This window comes from Cavia porcellus, unplaced genomic scaffold (assembly GCF_034190915.1).
Source record: "Cavia porcellus strain 051 isolate PalLab524CR breed Dunkin Hartley unplaced genomic scaffold, mCavPor4.1 scaffold_23, whole genome shotgun sequence".
NCBI lineage: Eukaryota > Metazoa > Chordata > Mammalia > Rodentia > Caviidae > Cavia > Cavia porcellus.
In genome coordinates this window covers 51401937-51426744 of record NW_026947506.1, presented here as the reverse complement: position 1 = coordinate 51426744, position 24808 = coordinate 51401937, and the positions used below count along the sequence as shown (strand labels likewise).

Sequence of the window (24808 nt, the reverse complement as noted above, 5' to 3'; positions counted from 1 at the left end):
CTTCCCCCTCAGGGACAGGCAGAGGTGGGTGCTGTGGGAATGAGCCCTCGAAATCCTGATGCAGCCCCAGCCTCTGCTCAGAGCGTGCGTCCTCCAGCACCCAGGTCTTCCTCACTTGGGAATCGTCCCTGCCGCAGAGCTCCTAGGCCAGCATGTGCTCATGGAAAATGGGGTGAGAGCTGGACCTGCTGGTAAACACTGCTACAGGCTGCTGTGGATCCCAACCCCACATGACGGCCATGCTTTCCTGAGGCTTGGGAGGCTCTTCCCAGGTAGGATGAGCAATTTCTCTTTCACATGACAAACATAACACACTGACATTATGGAGCAGAGTAAGCCATGCACACTGTCATCCCAGTACCCTGGGAAGCTGAGGCAGGAGGTGGTAAGTTCCAGCCGAGGTTGGGCAACTTAAGGAGACCTGGTCTTGAAATAAAGACATTCAAAAGGACTGGGGATATAGCTTGATGTGAAAGCCCTGGGTTTAAATCCCAGCACAGTAAAACAAAAGGGCCAAGCCAATGTTGAATCCTCATCCATGCCATGAACAATGAAAACTTCCTCTGGGAATAATCTTTGGAAAAAGAACTCCACAGAGCCAGTAGGATGGCTCATATGAGGTCGTAGTTGGGACTTTTATCTAGGTACTTCCCTAAAGCCTGCTTGTTTGTGGCAGGGCTTTGAGGGGCAGTGGATCCCCGGACTCACAGCCGACTTGCTGCTGGGAGGCAGGGTCTAGGGTTCAGGGGTGGGTCTCTCAAGGCAGCTCTTGTGCTGTGCTGCCCTGCCTTGGTGCTGGCCTTCAGGGCATTGAGACCTTTACAAACCAGGAGGCAAAACAAACCCTTCCTCCTCCAAGATGCAGCACTGGGGGACCCCTGCCGAAGATGCCGTCCCAGAGCAGAGCCTGAGGCCTGCTCCTCCACATCAGGTCAGGCCCGCCCAGGTCTCCTCACCTGAGCCTGCTGTCTCCTGCCGGCCCACTGCCCACCCATAGGTGGCAGAGGGCACCAAGGGCCCAAGGGCACTGCAGACACAAAGCACAGTGCTGCAGGGCCCCTGGTGATGAATGTTGTCACACACACAGGCACACACCCACGCGGCACATAGGCAAATCTGCTCTGTCTTGTGCTTGCACTGCCTCTCCTGGGCTGTGTTTAAACTGGGTAATGCAGAAAAGTTACCCAGCCACAGACCCAGAGGGGCCTGAATCTGCCTCTTCCTGTGTCTGTGTATGCATCGTGGAGAGGAGTACCTGCTGTCCTGTCTCCCCTAGTCTAGGGAGGTCTATACAGGAAGACACAGCTGTGGAGCGGGCCTCATGAGAAGTCCACTTCCTTGCATAGTGGGCACCAACCTGGACCAGACCGGTGCAGGGCTGGGTAGGGTGCTGGCCACACAAGCTGGGGGGGTCTTGCCAAGTTCCATCCCACTGAAATCTAATCAGCTCACAGGGTGGGCGGGTGTGGCTTCCTGCCACCCTCTGGGTCACAATGGAAGCCCAGTTAAAAGGAGCTGTATCTTTCACTGTTTGTCTTGGAAATGGTGCAGGTGCCGTGTGACCACAGCAAGTATGCTCAGAATCCCGTGGCCATCAGAGCAGAGCCTGTGCTGGGAAACCGAGTTCCCTCAGGGTGACCCTTGGCTTCAGGGACCACTTGACAGCCTGCTGGTGGGTCCTCCTCGAGGACGTGACTTCAGAGTCCCTCTTTGTTGCTTGTGTCCGTCATCATGAATCACTTTATGTTATGAAGGGGAGCAGAATCACACTGGGTCTTAACTCCTCAGTACAAGGCCTGCGTGAGGGGAGGAGCTCCTGACACTTTAGAGCAAGCCCCTGATGGCCAGGTAGAACTGAGGCCCTATTACACGCTGGACCCAGAGGACACTTGTGAGTGAAGGCTGGCGTTCAGAAGGACATAAGAGCAGCATATTTCACAAAGGGTGAACTGGCCTCAGCAGCACTGGCGCCACCACCGTCCCTTAAGGGAGGCCACCCATGTCCCCTTCCTTTGAGGCTCTCAGCCTCTCAGAACCCACATAGCCCCAGGCAGCCGGGATGCTAAGTGCCAAGTGGGCCTGCCTCGGGATGGTTAGGCTGGAGGCTCGGAAGTCCTCCTCTGTCTCAGCTAAGGTTTCAGGAGATCAAAGCTTACCTTTTGTTTGTCTGTAATTTAGAATTATTTCTACCCTTTTTTTTTAATTTCCATGTATTTTTTTTTCGTTTCCTTTTCTTTAAATAAAAAAAAAAAAAAGGTGACTGAAGAATCAGGGGGAGAGGGAGCCAAAAGGAGACCAGCAAAGAGATGAAAAAGAGGCAAAACAGGGCCCTTCGGATGTCTGACACTTGCAACTGTTAAGCCTTTCCTCTCTGCGGCTTCCGCTCTATCCCCAGAAACTGCGGGTTTCCTGCAGCAAAAGCCTCAGAGTGGAAATTGTCTCCTCTAACAGATCTACCCTGCTGTTCAGAGCACCTCTATGTGGCCCTGCTCTGTGTTCCCCACGTGGTTCACTGGGATATTTCGGAGGAGCAAGAGGTGGGAGCAGGTTCAGCAGAAAGATTTTCTTTGCAGCTGCAGCGGTGCAGTGAGCCCCCGATCCTGTCCCGTGTTTCATGACCGTGTTAATGCCTCCACAGCATGCTGACAAGCCGACACTAATCCATTAACCTTTCCAAGGAAAGATAATTTAGTCTGATAAGCATGTCATCAGCACTGGGACTCCCTAGTGCACTGTACAATAATAATTATAACCACCTTTTCTTCCTTTCCTTTGGCTCTGTTTCCCTAACCCTAGCCCAGCAACAGCGAGGCTTTTAGAGCTTCCAATGATACCGAACAGCCTGCTGTGGCACACGTGCCATAGTTTCACCACCGCTGTCTGACACTCCTCTGGCCCTCCTTCACCTGCCTAGTCTCAGGACAAGAGTCTGAGATTTCAATAGCTCCAGGCAACTCAGACCTACGTCCGTGGGCTCAGTGCCACCCAGGAAGGGTCCTCACAGCTGGCTTTCCCTGGCAGGGTGCAGCCTGTGCTGGGCTGGGAGGCCAGAGGAGTGGACAGAGAGCCATGTGAACAGATGTAGCATTAAGGTAGCAAGTGGGAGAGGATGCAGAAGGAGGTCAATGTTTCATTTAATGTGTACCGGGCTGGGACCCAGGGCCTTTGCACTGAGATACAGTCCCAGTCTCCCCTCCTTTTTAAACTTTGAAACAGGGTCTCACTAAGTAGCTAAATTGCCCAGGCTGGGCTCACATTTACTGCCTCAGCCTCCTAGAGTGCTGGGAGATCACCACCTGTTTATACAATGGGCCTCATGAGGCCTGTTCATAAAGGCCATTCCAGAGCTAAGACAATGTCAGAGACAGTGACAGGCTCTGACCACCTCCAGCTGTGTGAGGCTGAGAAGGCACCATTTTCTCCCAAAGAGAGCTGAATTGGGGATGCTTTGTCCCAGGCCCTTCTTGAGAGCTGGCGGCCAGTGTGCGGCTGCACCTAGCCTGAAACACTCAGCACTTCGCTCAAAGGGAGATGCAGTTGCTTTCCCTGGAGAACAAAACAGAGCATGGTGGGAAGACTCTGAGACAAGGTCCCTTGTCGGGACAGCCACACACCGTACCTGCAAATCTGTTTCTGTTTCCATACCCACAGCTGACTGGAGAAATGCTGGTGAGGAAAATGTTCATGCAGTGGTGATAATCTAAATAAAGAGTTTAGGCCAGGGGTGGCAGTGCACTCCCGAATCTCAGCACTCTGGGAGGCTGAGGCAGGAGGCTTGCAAGCTAAAGCCCAGCCTGGGAAAATTAGCAACTCAGGGAGATTCTGTCTCGGATTAAAGAGAGGCAAGGAGGCTGGGGAGGCAGCTCAGTGCTGTGGCCCTAGTTTCAATCTCTAGTACTGTAAAATAAATAAATGAATAAATAAATTACTGGTCCCTGGGAAAGAGAAAAAGCAGAATGGAGGAGATGAGACTTCTGGATCAGAGGACTGAATTATCCCAATTAGAGAGGGAAGAAGAATTGGAAAGCAAATGTTTAGACTGTAGGGATGGAAACCCATCTAACTGAGAGCCTCTGATGCCAGACCCAGAGAAGAGGACCTCAGCTCAAGGGAGGAACTCACATCCAGGATTTCCTTGTTGGCTTTCGGAGATGTGGCTTCTCGCAACTCCTTGATGGCCACAGGAATCTTCACTTTCTCACCTTCCGGGATCCAGAGTCCCTGGGACAAGAGAGGGGAGTTAGCTGGCCGTGGTCACACAGGCAATGCTGACCGGTGTGCTGGACGGCTCTCCAGGGTGATGCTGTCCTCCAGGGCAGGGATGCTGCTGGAACCACAGCTCCATGCAGGACAGGCAGCCCCTCTTCTCAGCTGCCACATGTCCTCCTGTGTCACTCACCCCCGAAAGGGCCATGACCGCCCATAACATGCTCCTGTATCTGCACTGTGGTTATAAAAGATTCCTCTAAATAAACCCTGGGATCCCAAGCCCTGAGGTGGAGTAGATTGTGGTGGAACTGAGATGCCCAGGACCTGTTCACCCATGGGCATGAGGGCCTGGTGGCCTCCCATCCCAAAGGACCCAGGGACCCACCTTGTAGACTGTGCCGAATGCTCCAGAGCCCAGCACCTTGATCTTCTTGAATTCTGTTTCCTTCAGGATCCTCAGGAGGGCCTGGTTAGGGGCTTCTCCGCTGGGTGTAAGGGGCTCCACCAGCTGTGAAGAGAAGGCACAGATGTGAGGCTGCCATGGGGCATGGGGTTAGATGAGTCTGAAGTCAGCACAAGTTGGCACCAGTCGGCACACTGGTGCAAAGGAGAAGGCACTTTCTCTGAGGAGCCCAATATGGAGGCCCAACACTCTGGAGGCAGAGGCAGTAGGATCATAAGTGTGGGTCCAGCCTGAGAAACTTCCTATTTTAGTGAGACCCTGTCTCCAAGCGAAGAGCAGGGCAATGTAGCTTAGTGCAAAGGCCTTGGGCTCAATCTTAGTACTGTAAAATCAAAACCAAACCAAAACAAACCAAAACAAAGCAAAGCAAAGCAAAACAAAACAAAACACAAAAAGACAGAGGACTTATAAAACATGGTAGAGAGACAACACAGGAGTGCCGTGTCAGAATGCACATCCATTGCACTGTTTCAATCTCCGTTTTCTTCCCAATCATTTCACCCAAGGTGCTGCCAGCAGGGCCCATGCAGCACCAAGACGCTGGAACCGGGGGATGAGGTTTCGCAGTGCGGAACACAGACCCCAGCTGAGGGTGCAACCAGCCACATAGCCTGAAAAGGAGCAGCTATGCATGGACAGTGACTTTCCAGTGTGACCCTGGCTCACGTGGAGCCTGCCCTGGAGCTTGCAGCAGCGCCTGCCCAGCCTCCTCTGCTATGGCTGAGGCCCCTGTGCTGTCACAGTACTTTGCATGCCTATCTGGAGACACCAACACCCACTCACTGGGCAGCCAAGAGCAACCCCCAGAACAAGTGGACGCAGATGTTGCTCCCAAAACAGTTCCCAGCCCTGTGGTCCTGTCTGTGAGGTTTGGACAAGTGTCCTGCACATGAGGCCCTGGCAGTTCCCTGGAGTGCACAGTGAAAGGGATGGGGAACCATTCTCTCCTTTGCTTTGCTTCCCAGTACAAAGGCTGTGGGCTTGTTAACCACAGACCCGAGCAATGGCATAGCCATGAAGGAACCAGGACAAGCCTCCCCTCTGCCAGTTGATTGTCTCAGGAATCTGCTCCAGTGATGGGAAACCGCCGAGCCACGTGAAGTTCCAGACGGTACACACTGCAGCCCATGTAAGGCTGCCCATCGTGGCCGGCCTTGCTCACCTCGCGTTCCTGCAGCAGCCGGCGCAGCGTGCGCTTGCGGACAATGTGGCGTCGCCTCATGAGGAGGCCGATGCCCAGGCCCAGCAGCACCAGCAGGAAGAGGCCACCCACGATCCCAGTAGCAATGGATGGGACCTTGGTCCTGCAGTGGGGAGAGATAGAGCTGGTGATGCTGAGGTTTGCACATCTCCTGCACCTTTGGCACAGTGCCATCATTTCAAACGACCCCAGAAAGTGGATGTATACAGCTCCCCAGGGAAAAAGGTGAGGCCTCATGTCATCGTCAGCCTCTCCCCAGTCCAGCACACTCAGCACCCCCAAAACTGCAGCTCACAAGTTGTATCCACAGGACACCTACTTTTTAATCTGTTACTGAGATACGTATGGTTTAAAGTGATTCAGACTTTCACAGTGCTTTTTATTTTGCTCTTTTCTGGAGCTGGCGGAGCAATGAAGGAGCCCAGCCAGGCACTGTCTCCCAATCAGGTGGGCAACTGAGACCTAGCCAGCCTGGAGCCCAGGCCTCCAGGACAGGACCCAGGGTTGCAAAGCCTTGGGACTGAGCTGTGAAAAGCAGCACCGTGGTCCTGTGTGATGTCACCACATGGTGCAAATCCCAGGGAAGGGATGCTCGAAGTGAGGCTTTGGGCTAGGTGGGAGGAGGGCCACCTGCTTGGCAACATCAGGGAGTCTGAACTAGGAGTCTCCAACAGGCCCCTTTGGCTGTGCAGGGTGGAGGGTTGTTATTGTTAAGAATCGCATTTGAATTCCTGGCAACTTGATTCTTATTTTCAGGTAGAAATGTTAATGAACACAAATTAGTCAGCAGCACCATTTGAAGGGAACAAAGGTACCAAACTGTTTGCAGGTTCCTCTTAAGTGGGTCAACTGCTACATGAAAATGACGCTTCACAATATTCAGGCAGTGTGGAAGTCACTATACACCAAATCCCCAGCTAACGGTTTGGGTTAATGAGCTTTTATTATGGCAAAGGGAATGCTGGAGGATAGAAGGAATAATTGGCTACAGAGCATGATCCATGGGGAGCCAAGGAGTAAGCCTGAGTAACTGAAAAGAGGACAAGAAAATTAAGCATGGACGCAGTGGGACGCCTCATCACTAGTTGCCCGAGCCCGGCATGTGGAGCTTGAAAGTGTTTCTGATGCCTGGGCAGGAGAGCCAGAAAGGAAGGGGTCCTGATCAAGGTGTTGCCTCACTTCTCTCTGGGGTTCCACCTGAGGCCAGGTGTGACCAGCTGCCACCACCAGCTGTGAGCCAACCATGGTGAGCAGAGGCTGAGGAAGAGCGGGGTGAGAGGGGGCTTTGCGGGCAGGACCGGAAGGGCGGAAGAGCTGGAGCCTGGCTGGATGGTTGGTTGGGGGTGGCAAGCAAGCGTCTTGTGCACAGTTCAGATCCCTACACGGCGCTGCTGCTGGGGAGAGTCCTCTCCCCTGCCGCCCCTGAGTGGGAAACAAGTGGCAGCTTTGCTGTCCTCGTGCCATGTTTCAAGCAGCAATGGCAGGTGTGTCTGCAGGAAGATGCTGGAAGAGGCCACCTGCCTCCATTGACAATGCATGTCCAGACGGAAGTAATGAGAGAGTCGCCCCACCTGGCACCCAGCAGAGAGGCCCGAAGGACTCTGGTTTGTGGCGGGACTCTTACTGAGTTCTGGGGGGCTAGAATCTTCTTGGGGGTGGTTTCTAGGTTCCTTGTGTTCTGAATAAAGAATCGGTCCAAAAAAGCACAGAAATAGCAGTTTTCTACAGGAAGTAAAAGAAGCCGGCTCTGCAGAGCGAGTTTGGTCCACGTAAGAGAGGAAAAGCAAACACCCTGCAGTCTGAGAGCAGCTGCCATGTCCGAGAATGCAGGGCACACGCTCAGTGTGGAGCCACCCCTCCTCTTGATGTCTGGGCTAGGCGGTCCCTTCAGAAACCTGCTCCAGTTCTTGAGGGACGCCCAGGTGCAGGGCTTGGGAATCGGGCTGTCCACACGTCGGGGATTTCATAATCAACAGGTCTCACCTTCTCCCCCAGCTAGCTTTGCCACACCCTCATCTCCTGTCTCAGGATCACCCGGGTTAGTGGGAAAATGGAGAGGCCAGGAGACGAGAAGGCCAAAATACGGCTGAGAAAAATGTGCCTGTGGAGACCTCTGCTCATGAAGAGCGGTGGAGGGGCACAGAAGTCACTCCCAGGGGCAGCCCACACCTCTTCCTGGTCCCTTTACCCAGGAACCAGGCCAACAAGGTCAGATGTGACCAGTCTAGAGGACAGGCAGAGACACTGGATACCACAAACCTGTCATCCCAGCTACGTGTAGGCTGAGGCAGGAGGTTGGCAAGTTCTAGGCCAGCCTGGGCAGTTTTGAGAGGCAGTGCCTCAAAATAAAAATAAAATGGGCTGGGGATGTGGTTCAGTGTGAGGCCCTGGGTTCTGTCTCCACTGCTAGAAGAAGAAGGACAAGGAGAAGAGAAAAAGGCGGAAGAGAAAGAAGGAGGAGAGAAGGAGGAGGAGGAGGAAGAGAAGTGGCAGGAAGAGAAGAAGACGAGGAAAAGGAATAAGAGGAGGAGGAAGAGGAGGAGGAGGAAGAGGGGCAGGATGAGCATGATGGGGGCGCAGGATAGACAATCAGAAATGACTTTTTCAGTGCTGGATGGGATCCTGTAGAGCCAGAGCTGAGCTCCTCACCCTTCTATTGCACAGCCTTGCAGACCTGGCCCGGTACATCTGTAGGAAATGAAAAAGAAACACGTTTTTCTCGCTGTCCTTTAGTGTTTGTTTGTGGATATTTTTCACTGGCTCACAAGACAGTATGAGCGAGTGCTCCATCACTGGAGCCCCGAGCTTCACTGCCGGCTGCTGGCTGATCTGGGATGCACCATGGGTTCACACAGCCTGTCTGACAGGCTGTCCTGGCAGGAGGGAGCCAGCACGTAGTGAGCAGTGTCATTATGCACTGTTCACTCCAACAGGCATGGACATCCCCCAGCTGGCTCCAGGTGTTGGGGTACGCAGGGAGGTACAGGGAACCAGGATGAGGAGCACATGTAGGGCCAGGCAGAGGAGGGCAGGGTGGTCTTCAGAGGCCCTGCAGCCCTGGGTGACAACTATGGGGGCCACAGGCTGCTCCCATGCAGGAGTCTCACAGCCCCGGCTCAGGAATGGCCTGAGGACAGGGCATGGACCAGGGGCCTCAGGGTTATCAGACGGCCTGCTCCAGCCTCTCTGTCTGGATGCTGGTCAAGCTCATAGCCTAAGAGGTGGAACTATCCCCTAGCACCTAAACCTGTGTCCGGCTTGTTCTGCAGCTGCCATGGCCCAGGCTCCTGCATCTCAGTGACCCCTCTAGTGTGGACCAAGCTTGGTAGCTGCTGGGGGCCTCCGGACACTGTGAGGGCCTGCAGCAGGGGCACCTGTGCTCTGCCCATCCTGCAGGGTGCCGGGCCCCACTTACCCATAGGTGCAGTTGGGGTGGCACAGGCGGCACACCCGGCCAGCATCCGCGTACTTCCACACCAGCGTGTTGTTCTCTCCCATGACCCCGGCCGGGCAGGTCTTGACACAGTGGGGGCCATCGATGTGGTGGGCGCACTGGACACAGTTGTCAGGGCCCTGGCGGAGCACAGGACAGAGTCTGCGCTTGCCTTTCTCTCATGAGACAGACTAGCTTTGCACTGACATGCATGTGTGAGGGAAAGCAAGGTAAAAGACAAGTTCTAGCAACGCTCTGGCTCAACACAGCCAGCACACATAACTGAACACAAAGTTCTCCTCCCTTTAATGCGTACATTGTACACAGGTGTAAAGCAAAGGACTCAGCTGGGTGTCACCCCAGCACTCCAGGAGGCCGAGGCAGGAGGATCATAACTCCAGCCCAGCCTGGACAATTTAGCTATTTAGCTATTTCTCACAACAGAAAAGAAGGGCTGGGGATGTAATTCAGTGCAAAGGCTCTGAGTTTAATCTCTAGGATGGAAAAGAAGAAAAGGAGGAAAATAAATATTTTTTATAAGCACTGCCTTTACTTGCTATTTGTATGGGGACCTTCCCTTGTCCAAGCCACCTTGCTTGGCACACACTTGCATTTATTTTTATGGTCATGGGGATCAAACCCATGGCTCCTTCCCTTCCCCTGAGCTGATCCCCAGCCCATGTTTTTCCTCTAATTTTTGTCCCTGCTATGCCCAGCAGAACCCCAGAAATGAAAGCCCTGGGCCACTGGGCTGCACCTTGCTTTCTGGGGGCTGAGATGCCGTTAGGAAGCTGTCCCTTGGTGACACAATGGCCACTGTCTGCTCACTCGAGTGGCTTGGATCTAGATGTCTCTGGGCCCCTGTGACTTTGGGTAGAGGCTGTCACCGAGGTGCTCTGGGGTCACCTCTCCTCCCGGCTCCTCCTTTCTTGCTGCTTCCTGGCCCCCTTGAGCTGAGCAGCTGCCCTCTATGAGGCTGCCCTGGCATGGAGCCGGCCAGGCAGAACTGACACTGTGAGCCCCAACAGCCCTTTCCTGCCATAAATCAACTTGGCATTGCGTTCCAGCTTCGAGACAGCAGCTCAGGGAGCCACACAGAGACTAAACGGCCTGGGACCAAAGTGCACTGGTATCAGCAGTGAATTCACAGTAAAGGTGAAAATGTAGCCCAACACTACACAATCCCATGACAGTGGCTTCCTTGGTAACAGCCACAGAGCAGCCTACAGCCTGTACTCCACATACAGCCCAGTCATCCACTGAGGAGAAGCACTGAGAAATGTCCTCCACTGGTAGATTTGGCCCTGGCTGCAAAGCCGGGGCCTGAACAGGGCTCCCCACCGTGACAGTGAGAATTAAGAATATAGGCTGTCTGGTATCAGAAGGCCCTGAGCTCACACTCTGCTCCTCATGAGATTGACTCAGCACGCAGGAATCAAGCTGAATTTAAACTTTGGAAGGAGTTTTGTTAAAGTTTCTCTGAGTGAGTTAAGGGGGTGTTAAGCCTTTAAAGGGGCTTGGCTGATGTGGGAAACCACCCAACCAAGGGCCTCGGCTGCCCTTGCTGAATGGGAGGAGCAATGTCAGGATGGCGGCACAGAAGGGCGCTCCTCACACCAGGGGTGTGAGACAGCCTCAGACTCAGCTGCCCTTGGCCCCCCCTGCGTCAGTCTCCAGCCCGCAGTGGCTGCCCAGAGTCCTCCAAAAGGGAGCTGGGTGGAGGATCCTTACCCTGCCGGTGCAGGTCACGTTCATGGCCTGGGGCAGGCACTCCGGGTGGCACTGGATGCACTCAGAATTCTCCACGAACTCTCTGGGCTCCCTGAGAAAGGAGAAGGGAGATGCTCACACTGGCCCTTGCAGATACAATCCCATGCGTCTGGACACAGACAGGCTGTGGGCATCAGGGAATGCAGATGGCCTCTCCTCGAAATTCAAAACCACTTTAGGCAGAGGTCACAGAGCTAGGTCTCTAGGACTGCACTGTGGCATAATGCATGGTTTTATTACCCAAATTCCTGCTCAGCTCGAGGAGCTACCACATTAGGTTCCTTTATAGCTGTAGCACTTGCCCAGCATTTTCAGGGCAGTTTCTGTATATTGAGCAAGCAAGACAAAAATGGCAAAAAGTCCTGATCAGGGATGCCTCCTTCTGATACTGACTCATGGTAAGCGGAAGAAGAGGCCCCTGCAGACCAGGAGCAGGAAGGGAAGGCAGAGTATTAAACTCACGCAGTGGTTATTCCTCTGAAGAGGAAGTGTTGAATACAGGCATCAGAGTTTTTCCCTGCAGTATCTTCAACCTTTGTCCAGATGTGTAGACCAAGGCGCATCTGTACTGTAATATTTTCAGCCACCTCACAATGCGCAAATCGACATGCCTGGGGTTCCTAAAGGCCCTCAAGCCAAGCAAGGGGCAGGAGTGTTATACCCTAAGACCTGTGTTTCGAATTGCTGCCCTTTAGGCAAAGATAGTCAATGAAACGAAACAATACAGCGGTGTTCTGGGGTCACAGCTGAGGGGCAGGCTGCCGCTGGACCAGGAGAGACTTGGGCTTCTGGGTGTGGTTACTTTAATCTCCTTGCATCTCAAAGGACTTGAAAGCTCAAAACATGGATGACTATTTTCAGCTGAATACTCCTTGGAGCTGAGGTCGAAGTCAGGTACCCAAACTGTTCTGGGCCTGCAACAAATAAGGGCCTGGGGCTTTGCACCCTGCAAAGCCCCACCGCTGCCTGAAATTCCTAAGTGCCTCTCCATCCTAGTTATGTTCTCTTATACATATTTTAGAATTGTCACTTCCTCTCTCCCCTACCATCTGACTTTCCAATTAATTCAGTTGTGGGAAACTTCACACCAGCACTGGGCTTTTCAATACCCACAGACTGTCCTCTTTATTGATTACAGCTCAACTTAGTGAGCATCCTGCAAGCCATTTCTCACTTTGTCCCCTCCACTCAGTGCCAGCGCACACCTGGGAGGCACTGAAAGCATAACTGACTCGGAGACAGCACTGGTGTTAGTGGACTGGACACCCAGGGCTGTGTGGGCCACACGGGAAACACCAGCCCACCACACTCCGGCAATTGGAACCTCTGTGCCAGTTAGAAAGATGTAAGGTGTCTTCAGGAAGAGAGATTTTATAAATGGAGTAAGAGGGAACAAAGTGCTTGTTCCCTGCAGTGCGGAACAATTTGTCGCAAGCCTAACAGTCACACAGATCGAAGCTGGTGACAATCAGGAAGAGTCTACCTGAAGGCTAGAACCCTCACCAATCCTGTGCATGACCTGGGCCAGGGCAGACAAGGAACAGCTCTTACCCCTCAAAGATGTTGCACCTGGCCACACACTCCCTGCCCCGGCTCACATTCTGGCAGGAGACGCAGTCCTGGGCCTCGGGGCCCCAGCAGCCCTCGGAGGAGCACAGCGGGTGGCAGACGTGACCATCAGCCTCTGAAACACATGGAGGGTCAGGGCAGGGGCTGAGTCAGCTGGCTAGCTGGGAGACCATCCCTCCCATGTGTGTGCACGCACAGTCGGCATGGCAGAAGCAGGCCTGGGGTCACAGCAGCCCTCACAGGCCAGACCCGCTGTTGTTCTATGACAAACACCTTGTGGTCACCTGCTGCCTGCCAGGCACCATGCCTGGGCACCACACACGGAATTTCATTTAGCTGAGCAGCACCCTGTCAAGGGATTCATCATCAAGCCCTTTCCTTCCCCAGGGTGGCTTGGGACTCAGTGCGTTTCTGCTCCCCATCCCATGCACCGCCTTTGGGAATAGCATCTTGGGAAGTGGCCCAGGCTGGGCTCCAAACTGTGATCCTCCTGGCTCAGCCTCCCAAGAAAGCACCACCCTGCCAAGCCTATCAAAGCCATTTCATGGATGAAGAATCCTGAGTCTTAAGAGATTAAGGTCGCTAGCCTACTTCGCAAGCCCAGGCAGGACAGACCAGCTCTGGAACTCAGGGCAGCTTCTCCAGTGGGAAGAGTCTGTGCTGGATTGCTTCTATCGATTGGAGCCCAAAGCCGAGATGTGAAGGCCACCTGTCTTGCTCTGGCCATGTGGGGTGCACACGCCCACCTCTGTCATCACAGGTTGCCTTGAGCAGAAAGCAGCCTCCAGGCACAGTTCACAGAAAGCCACTGATTCCCAGCTTAGGTATTAAATTGCAAACAACTGGAAGCTCCAACTTCAGGAAAATTTGCCCCACAAAAAGGAGGAACGCTCTGGAGACAGCGCCTGTAATCCTACGCTAACCCATAATTAGGACAGGGCAGATATTAACTCCCTTCCTAAAGAACGGAAAATGTGACTGAAACGTTTAGGCCTTTCCCGTTCTACCCCAGAATAAATGACTCGCAGGGGCTGTTTGCACAGTCAGGGTGGGAGCGCAGGTCACTTACTGCAGTCCCTTTCATTCCTGTTGTTTACAATTTTGGTTTTCTGTCCGGCAGTTCCAAACAGTTTTCTCCAGTGGATGGTGTTGGCGTAGCACAGATGCCGGTTCCCGGAGACGATCACGTCTCCGTCGCTGATCTCCTTCAGGGAGCGCAGACCCAGGGACGTCAGGTTCAGGCCAACCACAGCCAGAGAAAACTGGCCACTGCATGGGAAGAGAACTGACTGAGCAGGCACTGGGACGGGGTACATGGCCAGGGCCTGCAGGAGGCTGCCCTGTGCTGTGGGCTTGCAAGTGGACACTCCTGTCTTTCACTCTGAGGCATCCTGGGAGGTTGAGCAAATCTCTTCAGGCCATTGTATTTTGCTGGACATTGAGGATATGTTCTGACCTCTAACGTAGCCAGCCCGCCTGTGCCCAGGGCAGCCGCGGCCAGAGTGGGCTGGGTCTTCCCACAGGGCAGAGTTTTGGCCAGGCGCAGGCATGTTGGAACCAGTGTCATCCTAGCAGGGGGACTGGTATCACTGGGCTTCTCGTTCAAGTGGGAAAAGAGACAGCCTTGACCTGCTCAAATCCCTGCCAGCATCACCGGTGCTGAGGCGCAGCCATTGAAGACCTTGCTCTGTGCCCTAGTGTCTGCACAACCCTGGGACGGGAAGGTGTCTTGAGTCCCAAGCAGAGAGCCTTCCAGGGTAGGGTGCAGCTTGAGCTCAGTGTCAGAGGCCATCAGCCAGCGTGGTGTGTGGTGGGTGGTGCGTTGCTGCTGTGTGTGGCTTCTGGTTTTCTCTCTCACTGGCCAATATAACTTGGCCTTCGGCACTGTGTGTGTGGCAATGCTTATAACAGCCTGCTTCTAAGGCAGGCTTGGCCTAAAGACCTCCCCTATCTCCCTCTCTGAATCACTTTCAGAGTTGGAACAGTGGAAATCTTGGGGAAAATAGCAAATCTCTCTGCCCTAATGGGATGTGCAGAGCCTCAGCTACATGGTGAGACACCATCAGCCAGAAACGGTCACTCCACAAGCCCTGCTCCGTGTCTCCCCAGGTCTCCCGTCTACAAGGCACTGGGGAAGACACAAAACAGGTGCAGGTTGGAGGGTCTGGGAAGAGCCAGGCCTAAGAGCAGTAGGGGTTGGGGCTGGGCGCTGAGAGGGACAGAGTCATGCAAGGAAGACAGCAAGTGTCAAGTAGCTGACAGTGCTACTCAAGCTGGTGCCCTCCTGCCGCGGGCCCTTGGTCTGGGTGTCAGCAGTCACAAAAGGGGAGCTGGGGAGGGCACAGCAGGAGTCTGGGCACTACTGCTGCAACTCCTCTATAAGTCTAATTTCAAAATAAACACACACACACACACACACACACACACACACACACACACACACAAATCAGCCAGCTTTGCCGGAGCCAACTTACTGTTGCTTTGTCCGGCCACGGATGATTTCCAGGTTCTCAAATGCGTGGAGGTTGGTCCTGTTCTCAGGCCAGGCCTGAATCAGCAGGAACCCTGGAAGGCAGAAGAAGGCTCAGACACAGCGTGAGGCATGGCTCTTTCCAGAGGACCTGGTCTGGGGACCCTCCTTAGACTGTCATGTGGGCAGCAGTGGGGAATCTACCCTCCCCTCCTCCTCCCTGCTCTATAACTGAAGTGCTGGGGCCAGGGCACAGAGGTGCCAGTGCAGGCCAGGGAGTGAGGGACTGAACAGGTTCCCAGCTGGTCATCTGTGTCCTCCCCATGCCTGCAGGGAAACTATCAGCAAATTAGCCCTGAATGGTGGCATTTCAGGGCAGCGCCTTGCACCGGGGAGCGGGGGAAGTACTGCCTAGCTCTCTCCGGGGAGCGCCAGCTCCACAGAGGCTGTGGATGCTCCCAGACCTGTGATTTCCTTCACGGTCTTCAGGATGTCCAGCTCCTTGGGATCCAGGGGCTGCGTGCGCGTGAAGGAATCCCTGCAAGGGTGGCAGAGTGTCAGCTGCTGGTGGACGCAGGCTGCTCCCTCTGCGGGGGCACCGAGGGCCACTCACCCCCGAAATGCCACTGGGAGGATATGCAGGTCCCCACTGATGGTTGTGCAGTTCCTGAAGTGCTTGATGTTCGTGGCGTTTATGGAAAGTGTGTCTTTAAACTCCCCAATTCCTATTCCATTGCAAACTGAGGAGAGAGAGGTTGGCTTCACTCACCTGCAGAGTTAGCAGCTCTGGGGGTCACAGGCAGCAGGAGCAGAGAGGGGCCACTGCTGTGAGAACCCTTACCAGGTGCATCCCTTCCATGCAGTTACACAGTCACTTGACAGACACTGGGGGAGTCCAGTGTATTGGGACCCCTGGCAGGCTCTGGGCATTCACAGGCATGAGCAGGTGCCACTCTGTGTCCCAGACCCCCCCTCCCACCACCCTAGGTAGGTGGTCTGACTGCCCAGGGACCTTAGCACCCTGTTTCCTCCTTAGCCCCTGTGCCACTTGTCTCTGTGCCTTGCTCCTGTGGCTCTGCTCACTGGGCTTTTTGGACCAGTGCCTTTCTGAAGCCTGAGCCACTGTCACAGCTTTAACTTCTGTCCTAAGATAAAATGGATGGTGCATGCCTGTAATTCCAGCACTCTGGGAGGCTGAGGCAGGAAGATCTCAAATTTGAGCCCAGCCTGGGCAATTCAATGACTCAGAGACACTGTCTCAAAATGAAAAGCTTAGTGTGAAGGCCTTGGGCTTAAACTCCAGGACCAGGAAAAAGACACAGGTTAAAAGAGTGGTGTGCTCATCTGGCAGGGGCCACGAGTGCCTGGGCAGGGTCAGGAGTACCGGCCCACCCCTCAGGTCCCTACTTTTGTGGCAGGTCCCTACCTTTGCGACAGGGCCCTTCACATTTTTTGCACTTGCGCACACCGTCTTCCTCTATCTCGTAGCTGTCGGAGCTGCAGGCCCGGACACAGGAGCCATGGTCAGTCACCACGTAGTTCCCTGCAGGGACAGAGAGTGGGTGGCAAGGGTGGCAGGTGGCCCTGGCCCAACAGAAGTGGAGGCAGCCCTCGGCAGGCCTTCCTGACACACGTTCCCCTCCAGAGGCTGCTCTGACACCTCACCCCACTCCCCCAGCCTTGCGTGGTTGCCTAGGCTGTCCAGGCACCTCCTCGCAGGGTCTCCTGTGTCCCCATGTGGCAACGTTTTCTCATCATGTTTGCTTTTCACTGCACAGTTAAATTTTTCCATCTACGAACCCAGCAGGACAAACCTTCGCTGTCAGGGATACTCTGCCCCCACTCTCTCCCCTACAGAGACTGGAATGCAGGCCTCGTGGAAACCCAAGCATGAGAACCTATGGCCCTGACTTGAGTGCGTTCCGGTTCCTAAGAGGCCATGGACGGGTGCTGTGGGGTCCTGCGACTGCACAGTCTGCACAGCTGGACCACGGCCATGAACAGGGCATGAAGTATGGGGTCTGGGTGGCGGTGTCTCTCTTGGTGTCCCACACTCGAATGCATGAAGAGGACGAGGTCACAGCGACCCCAGGCTGTACAGGGCAGGGGTAGGGGCAAGGTACAGGGACTCACGGGGACACTTCTTCACGCAGGTGGCGCCGAAGCTGTACTTCCCTTCGGGGTTGACATCCATCTGGTAGGTGGTGGGGTTGTACAGCATGAGCGGCGGGCAGGTGTCCTTGCATGTGGCCTCATCACGGAACCTGCGGCAGACCTGTGTCAGGAGGAACAGGACGCGCTGGTCAGGGAACAAGGATGCCAGCACCCAGGAGTGGGTGCTGTGCTGCTTGGCTGCCAGGTTGGGAAGCCTAGGAGGCTCAGGGAACCCGGAAACCTAAGTGCTTCTGGGGAGCCAGAAAACTGCTCTTAGAGGTGAGGTCCTTACACTCCAGCTGCTGTGAGTTATGGGCACGGGCAGAGAAAACGAGTCTCTGAGGAAAGAGTCCGCTCCTTCCAGCAGTGGCTGGCAGAGCGACCTTACTTTTAAACTCAGTTTACGCTGGGCTCCCGGACAAGTCTGAGCAGCACCAGAGAGTTTATTGACTCTCAGGTGGAAGGCCGCCAGGGAGCAGGGAAGAGAGCAGGCAGCAGCCTTCCAAGGAGCCGAGTACAGTCTTCTCCTTCAGCTGCAGGGTAGGAGCAGCCCCCACCAGCTGAGTCCAGTCTTCTTTTTGTTCTGGGATCACCCAGGGACTTCACATTGAGTGGCATTTGCAGACCTGGTTCATTTTTGTTAGATTTTTGAGCACTAAATTGCTAAAGTGCCCAGGGTAGATTTGAACTTCCAACTTTCCTGCCTCGGTCCCCCAGACCGCTGGGATCCCAGGTGTGCCCTTGCCTTCACTGAAACCACTGAATGGCAGGAGTCTAGCTGGGGGTGGACCTGCTCTTCCTGGGCCTGGAAGAGCTTTGCCGCCATGTGCTGACCCTAAGAGGCCTATCCAGCAGCCCTAATGGGTCCAGGACTTCTGGGATGTCTCTGGTCTATAGCCATGTGTGGTGTCCGTGGCCCATGGACACAGTGAACTTCTGCTCGGGCCATTTGACAGCCAGGACACGTGTGAGGCCAGTGTGCTGGGGCCAGGTCTGCCTCAGGCCTTGGGTCTTACCAGACAGTCGCTCTCCCGCGGCCCAGTGCAGCCAGCCGCACACTGGTTGTGGCAGCAGTCGCTGGGAGACTTGCCACGACAGCGCCCTGAGCACTGCTGGGCACAGATGATCTTGGTCACTGAAACAGGGAAGAGAGAAGTTACCTGAGAGTTGGGTTGAGTGCCGGGGGCGGGCCGCGGGGCATGGTGGGTGCAGGGCTCAGGAGCCAGTTTCTAGCATCACATTCAGACGCAACCCAGTCATGACCTTCCTCATGACCTTCCTGGTGACCCACCCGAGGACCTTCCTAACAGTCCCTTCTCATGGACCCTTCTCATGGCCCTCCTTCTGGGGCTGTGTTTTCCTGTCTAGGTCTAATTAAGGAGAACCACTCCAATCAAGTCCAGGCTTTCAGACCTCCTTGATAAACAGGCCATAGCTGGAACAATTCGGTGTGGCAGCAGGGACTGGGTGCAGGAGCTCTCGCTGGTTATGCTGGGGATGCCAGGATCAACCTGTGGTGGTGTCACTGTGGGCTGCTGGCTGCTGGCCCCTTGGCAGGTGGCTCCCTGCTGTGCTTGCCCAGGTTCATGGGGTGGCCACACGGGGACTTGGGCTCTGCTCCCAGGGCAAGAGGGTGGGTATGGTGGCCTGCACCCCACTCTCTCTGCATCACACTCACGTTTCTGGCAGTTCTCCGCGCCCGGGCCCCAGCAGCTCCCATTGGGACAGCTCGGATCACACTTTTGGCCTGAAAGGTAAACATCGATGTCAGCTCTCATCTCAGCCACAGAAATCAACTGACAAGTGGCTGATGGCCCCAGGGGCCACCATGTCCATGGAGAAGGAAGTGGGTGGTGGTGTTGGGGATGGGGCACTGCCGCCGGTTGGTGCCTGTCCAGTGCTGAGGGTGAAGGGTTCATGAGTGGATGTGGCGAAGGCCACTGAACCACATGCCTGGAATGTTGCCTGTCTACTGTACACCCACAGGAGACAAACGGGCAGGGGCCAGCGGCTTTGGCTGATGGTTCCGAGACTCCCATCCGCTGCACCCTGAGCCCCTGTGTGTGCTTAGCCTGCTGCTCCCTGCCTGCTGTAAGGCAATGAGAATGGAGCGATGCCTTTCGCCTGGGAGAGTGGAAGGACCTGGCCCAGGAGGGGTGAGGACCAGTTGGGCTGGGACAGTGTAACAGGGTCTGCAGTTCCTGGGACGGTGGTGGTGGGTGAGGACCAGTCCCCACCAGCCCTGCTTGCAAGCCCGGGCCACTCATAGTGTTTGGCGGACATTGGCTGACTTCATTCAGGTGTCCTGGGTGGCATCCATGCCTGTAGCTGGGACAGAGGCTCCCAGCAGCACTGGGGGAGTCAGGGCAGCCAAGGTACAGAGTCTGGCATTCCCCAGGGTGGGCAGGACAGGGTCCCAGGACCAGCAGCCATCCCCTGTTCCAGCTGGCACTGCTGTAGACACATGGACACCCATGAGTGGCTGCTGTGTCCCTGGGTCTCAACCAGGGCAGGCAATGAGTCTCCTGCATGGCTTTGTTTTAGGTGTGGAATCCGTGCTCACTTACAGCCGCTCTGAGGGCTCTGCCAGTCCAGCGACATGTTGCTCAGGAAGAGGTTGTTCACGATGTCCCGCCACTGGATGGTGTCCACACTGCAGAGCACGGGGTTGTTGCTGAAGCGCACGGCACCATGCAGGATCTCTGCATGGACAGAGGCAAAGTGAGCAGGTGCGGCGCCTCTAGGAGCACAGAAAGCGCAGACAGTTTCCCTGTACCTGTGTCCTGCTGGGAGATGTGGGGTGCACCGAGGGTCTATGGGAGACACTACTAGGGATAGAGCAGCACTCGAAGGTCCAAAGAGGAGCGTGAGTTCAGCTGTTGCAGGGAGCAGGACAGTTGGTGCAGCAGGGCCAGAGCCCATGGTGCTGGGCCCACTGGGCCGGGCATGCAGCATGGACGGACAATGTGGAGGGTCAGGCAGGAGGAGGCTGTCACAGCTCTGGGGACCTGTGCCATGAGGGCACCTACACCTCAAGCACCCAAGGACAGTGGAGGGACTGGGTGAGTCCTTCCTTGGAGCAGTCACAGGGACACCAGGGACAACAAGGACACTGCGCTGCATGCAGCTTTGAGGGAGCACAGGAGATCAGGCAAAGGCCTGAAAAGTCAGGCCCGCAGAGGGAGCACTGCCCCACATGGCAGGGGGAGCTCAGGCTGGGAAGGCTGGGTCCACAGAGGAAGCACTGTGCCTGCCAAGGCAGGGGAGCATTGGTGACTTCCGTGCACAAACACTCTGAATTGGGAGGCAGAGCACATCTGTAATCCCAGCACTCAGAGAGACCTGACAGGGTGGAAAGTTCCAGCCGATGGGCAACTTGGTGAGACTCTGTCTCAAAATTTAAAAAATAAACACAGTAACAAAATAATAACTGGAGACACATCTCAGCACGAAGGTCCTGGGTTTGGTATACAGTGCCACACAAGTACACATGCAGATAAATTAAAAATAAATAAAATCAGAAGCCTCCCTCACTTTGCCAGGCCCTGGTTTCCTTCCACTGGAGGTGCCCCTCTGTCCCTCTCAGGGGAGCCTGGGCTTCTCCCAGGAAACCTTCATCCTGGTCCTGATTGCCAGGCACAGGCCTGCTCAGGATGTGTCTCCCTATGGCAGGGTGTCTAAGCCGGGCAGCCCTGGCAACTCGTGCCTTCTCCTGCAGTTCCAGCACTGCAGACAACCCAGGACACAGCCACTGCTGCATGGTAAACTGCCTCGGGTGGCAGTGCCACTGCTGTGGACCCTGAGGACTGCTCTGTGGGTGTCTGTCACCACCATCCATCTCCTACAGTGCCTAGCTTATCAGGGGTGCTATCGTAGGAAGCATGAACAGGGGAGAAGACAGTGTGTGCACCTGGAGGTCCCAGCTATGTCTCTGGGTATAGCATGGATGCAGCCATCATTCATCCGTGTGCACAGCTATCCTACAGGGCAGCTGGCCATGGTCTGGCCATCACCCACTTCCATGTCCCAGAGCCCCTGGAGCCCCATCGCAGGCTCTCATCTGCCCTTTCCTCAGCCCTCAGCAACTTCCTGCCCTGAGCGGGCATGCAGGTGGCCCTCACAGACCCGTCTTTGCAGGGGTGCAGGGCTTCACCTCTGAGGGACCCCGCCTCTCGCCTCACGCGTGGCTCACCCTGCAGGCTCCTCAGGGGCAGCTCCCGCAGCCCGGTCCTGTTGGCACTGTTGGCACTGCCGTAGTTGGACAGCACGGCCAGAGCATAGGTGTTCTCATAGAGCACGTTTCCACGCACGATCTGCAGGTTCTCCAGTGGGATCCTCTCCACCGTGTTGAGGGCAACAAGCACGTAGCCGGCCACCTCCTGGATGGTCTGAGGACGGGGCATGACAATGTCATTTCTCCACAAAAGACTCGAGGATTCTAGGTTTCCTGGGGGCCCAGAGGCCCCAGGTCACCTCCCTGCACCATCACACAGGGTCAGCAAATGTAGTCATGGGGGAGCTGCTGGGGGAAAGGGACGTGACAGTATTGTGACACTTTTGCTTTTAAAGCAAGTTGGCAATGGCAGTGTGTCCTGTTTAGGAGGAGAATGAACAATAAAAGGGGGAGGGGGCAAGAGAGAGAGAGCTGAGAGGAGAGAGAGAACCACAGAGGAGAGAGAAGCAGGACAGGAGAAAGGAAGCCAGCCAAAAGAAAGGCAAGCAGCTCTGACCCAGGTACCACCAGCCCAAATTTGGGAGCTTGCTTTCAGACATGCAGAGCCCTGAGAGCTGGTTATAGACTCTCAGCAGCTTGGCCTTGCTCCTCAACGAGAGACAGGAGTTTGTATATCATGGGAAAAAGCTACGAGCACAGCTCTCACAGGTTTTGTTATTGTCATTTTAAGGACCAGCATGCAGAGATCTGGGGTGCCATGCCAGCCTGAGGTTGTCTCCAGCCCCTCCTGCTCTGACTTGGCCCCCGCTGGTGCAGTGTCCTCAGAAAGTGCTCATCTGTACTTTCCTTCCAATGTAACTGCCACAGCAGACATGACCACGACTCATGCCACAGCGGGTCCCAGCCTCCCTGGCTTATGGCTACCTCTGCTGTGTTTGGGTGGCCAGACTCATTGCACTGACCTTCAGGAAGGAAAGGTCATAGTTCCTCTGCACATAGGTGATCTCTAGATTCCCCAGCACCACCTCGCAGTTGTTGAACATCCGCTGGAGGCTCAGGAAGTGGTCTTCAAAAGTGCCCAACTGGGTGAGCTTGTTGCTTGTTCCTTGGCAAACTGGAACAAAGGGGAAACACAGACCTCGTGAAGTGTTAAGCAGCAAAACTAAAAGAAAACAGGATTCACTAACTTTGTGAGCTATAGAGACTCAAAGCATTAATGTTTTGGTTGTTGTTGTCTTTTTGAGACAGTGTTTCACTCTACAGTTTAGGCTGGCATTGAATTCACTTTGTAGCCCAGGATGGCCTCAGACTCACAGTGGTCCTCCTGCCTCAGCCTCCCAAGTATTGGTATCACAGGTGTGTGCCCAGCACAGTGTTAATTTTGATCATCGTACACCTCAAGGCCAATGTGATAAAGGTCCAAGATTATATTAGGCATAATTTTGTGTACCTGGGATTGATTCCATTGAAGTACACAACGGGCAAATGGTAAGAATATAAGGGAGAATAGATAAAAGACCTAGGAAAGTATTTAAGAAAGTACAAGTCTACAAGATCCCTGATCAACAACAAAAAAAACCAGGAAGCGTTTAGATTGTATAATTACAGGGTTGGGTTAATAACTCTGCAATATACATTTTACTTGGCAACACTTAGCATGTCACATTATTATGCAAGAAGTATACACGAACACAGCAAGTACTAGGAAGTATTTAATATTTTCTGACCACAAAATTGTCCATCTAAAATCAATAACAACCCCACAATTGAAAAACCCAGCTTTAGGGGGATTTAAAATATTCCTCTAAACACCTGCATCAAAGAACAAAGCAAAGGTCTGATCATGGAGCAGTTAGGGGATTGAAAAGCGTCACATTTAAACCCTCGGCTCGCCAGCAGCCAGCAAGCCCTTCTGTCTGCCCAATGCGTCCTCCTTGTCACCTGTTGCTACATAACCCTGGCACTTGGCACTCCCTGAAGTTTCAAGACATCATATTTAATCCAAGAAGACATTCCAAGGGACTAAGGCTCAGTGATGGACACACACTTGGTGGACAGTGGATGCTGAGCAGTGGAGAGGACCGCGATCCAAGGCTGGGCATGGACCTGGCTCTCAGAGATATGCTTCGGTAGAGATGCTTGGGGCTTTCAGAGCAGGAAGCCTAATTATCAGCAGAGTGAAGAGACAATGGCCCCTGGCTGTGGATGTTAGATCAAGACCCGGCTGTGGCCTCTGGTCTGCTGCCTGACAGACAGGAGGCAGGTCATGGCGCACAAAACGAGGTCGAAGTCAGCACGGCTCAGCACTTCTCTTGCTACCACTTCAGAAGCTACCCTGGGACTTTATAGGCTTCCTTTTCCCACCCCAGGGGAACTGTTCCGCCAGTGTCATCTGTCTACTCTTGCTCGGCAGAGCCAGGGCAGTGGGCACAAGTTCAGACACTGTCAAGTCTACATGACATGCCCATAAGGCAGTCTCCACACCCTCGTTGACTCTGTGGGGATTTATCTCTCTTCCTTTTTGGGCTGTCATTCAAATTCAGCAGAAGACACAGAAGCTATGGATACTGACAATATAGAGTCCATATCTGCAGAGGTAGGAAGTTTCCATAATTCCTTCCATTACTGACCCAGTGTCTGTAGTCAGAAGCCTCAAGGTGGACCAGTCCTGAAACTGCTCCAAGCACAGACAGGACTGGAAGTGAAGGACCTCCTGGTGACAGGATGCTCAAAGATGTTAGCAAGAGGCAGGTACCAGGTTTGAAAACAGCATGTGACTTCTCAGCAGGTGTACTGTGGAACAAAAGCGGCTTTCCTAGCTGAGGGACAGAGGGCTCCCCTCTTGTTCTAACTGAGCAGCTGTGGCCCAGGTCACCTCGAATACTGGTCATGCAATTGGTGTCAGCAGGAGAGCAGGGTCTGCCGGAACCAAGCTCAGAGCAGCTTTCAGAGGGCTTTGATGCAGACGATGGCACTGGCACGCTTTCACTGTGAATACACACAGCATCGCCTTGCAGGGTTCTCTTCACTGCACTAAGAATTTTTATTTTCAAACCAATGAGTAAGTGAATGTCAGTACAATGTGGCATTTAAGATTAGTGAGTCACAAAAATTAATTTTAAAGATTGTATTTGTACTTTCATTCACTTATTAAAAATGCTCACTGAGCACCTAACTTATTCTTTATGAATATGTAGAGCCCTGCATTGTCTGCAATTAGGGTGAATCACTTTCACATACAGAAAAGGTGGTCCTGTATTTGGAAGAGAACAGAAACACTGCATACTACGGATGGGAATGTTAAGTCAGAAAACAACTTGGCAAGCAACTAGACAGCGGGTGTAGAGGGACAAATGTGCTCAAAT

General features: G+C 54.2%; 1 protein-coding gene across 1 annotated transcript in view; it reads right to left on the bottom strand.

The window, feature by feature from the left end:
• Positions 1–24808, bottom strand: part of Egfr (epidermal growth factor receptor) — a 126101-nt gene that overhangs the window by 19930 nt on the left and 81363 nt on the right. The window contains exons 2-19 of the mRNA XM_003465815.5: positions 22406–22557; positions 21462–21657; positions 19837–19971; positions 18948–19016; positions 18286–18404; positions 17249–17390; positions 16542–16658; positions 15729–15855; positions 15580–15653; positions 15120–15210; positions 13715–13914; positions 12628–12760; positions 11038–11128; positions 9289–9446; positions 8523–8561; positions 5835–5976; positions 4595–4717; positions 4123–4221 (exon numbers count right to left, since the gene is read on the bottom strand). Of these exons, the coding sequence (XP_003465863.2) occupies positions 4123–4221; positions 4595–4717; positions 5835–5976; positions 8523–8561; positions 9289–9446; positions 11038–11128; positions 12628–12760; positions 13715–13914; positions 15120–15210; positions 15580–15653; positions 15729–15855; positions 16542–16658; positions 17249–17390; positions 18286–18404; positions 18948–19016; positions 19837–19971; positions 21462–21657; positions 22406–22557 (2207 nt within the window). The remainder of the gene's footprint in view (positions 1–4122; positions 4222–4594; positions 4718–5834; positions 5977–8522; positions 8562–9288; positions 9447–11037; positions 11129–12627; positions 12761–13714; positions 13915–15119; positions 15211–15579; positions 15654–15728; positions 15856–16541; positions 16659–17248; positions 17391–18285; positions 18405–18947; positions 19017–19836; positions 19972–21461; positions 21658–22405; positions 22558–24808) is intronic.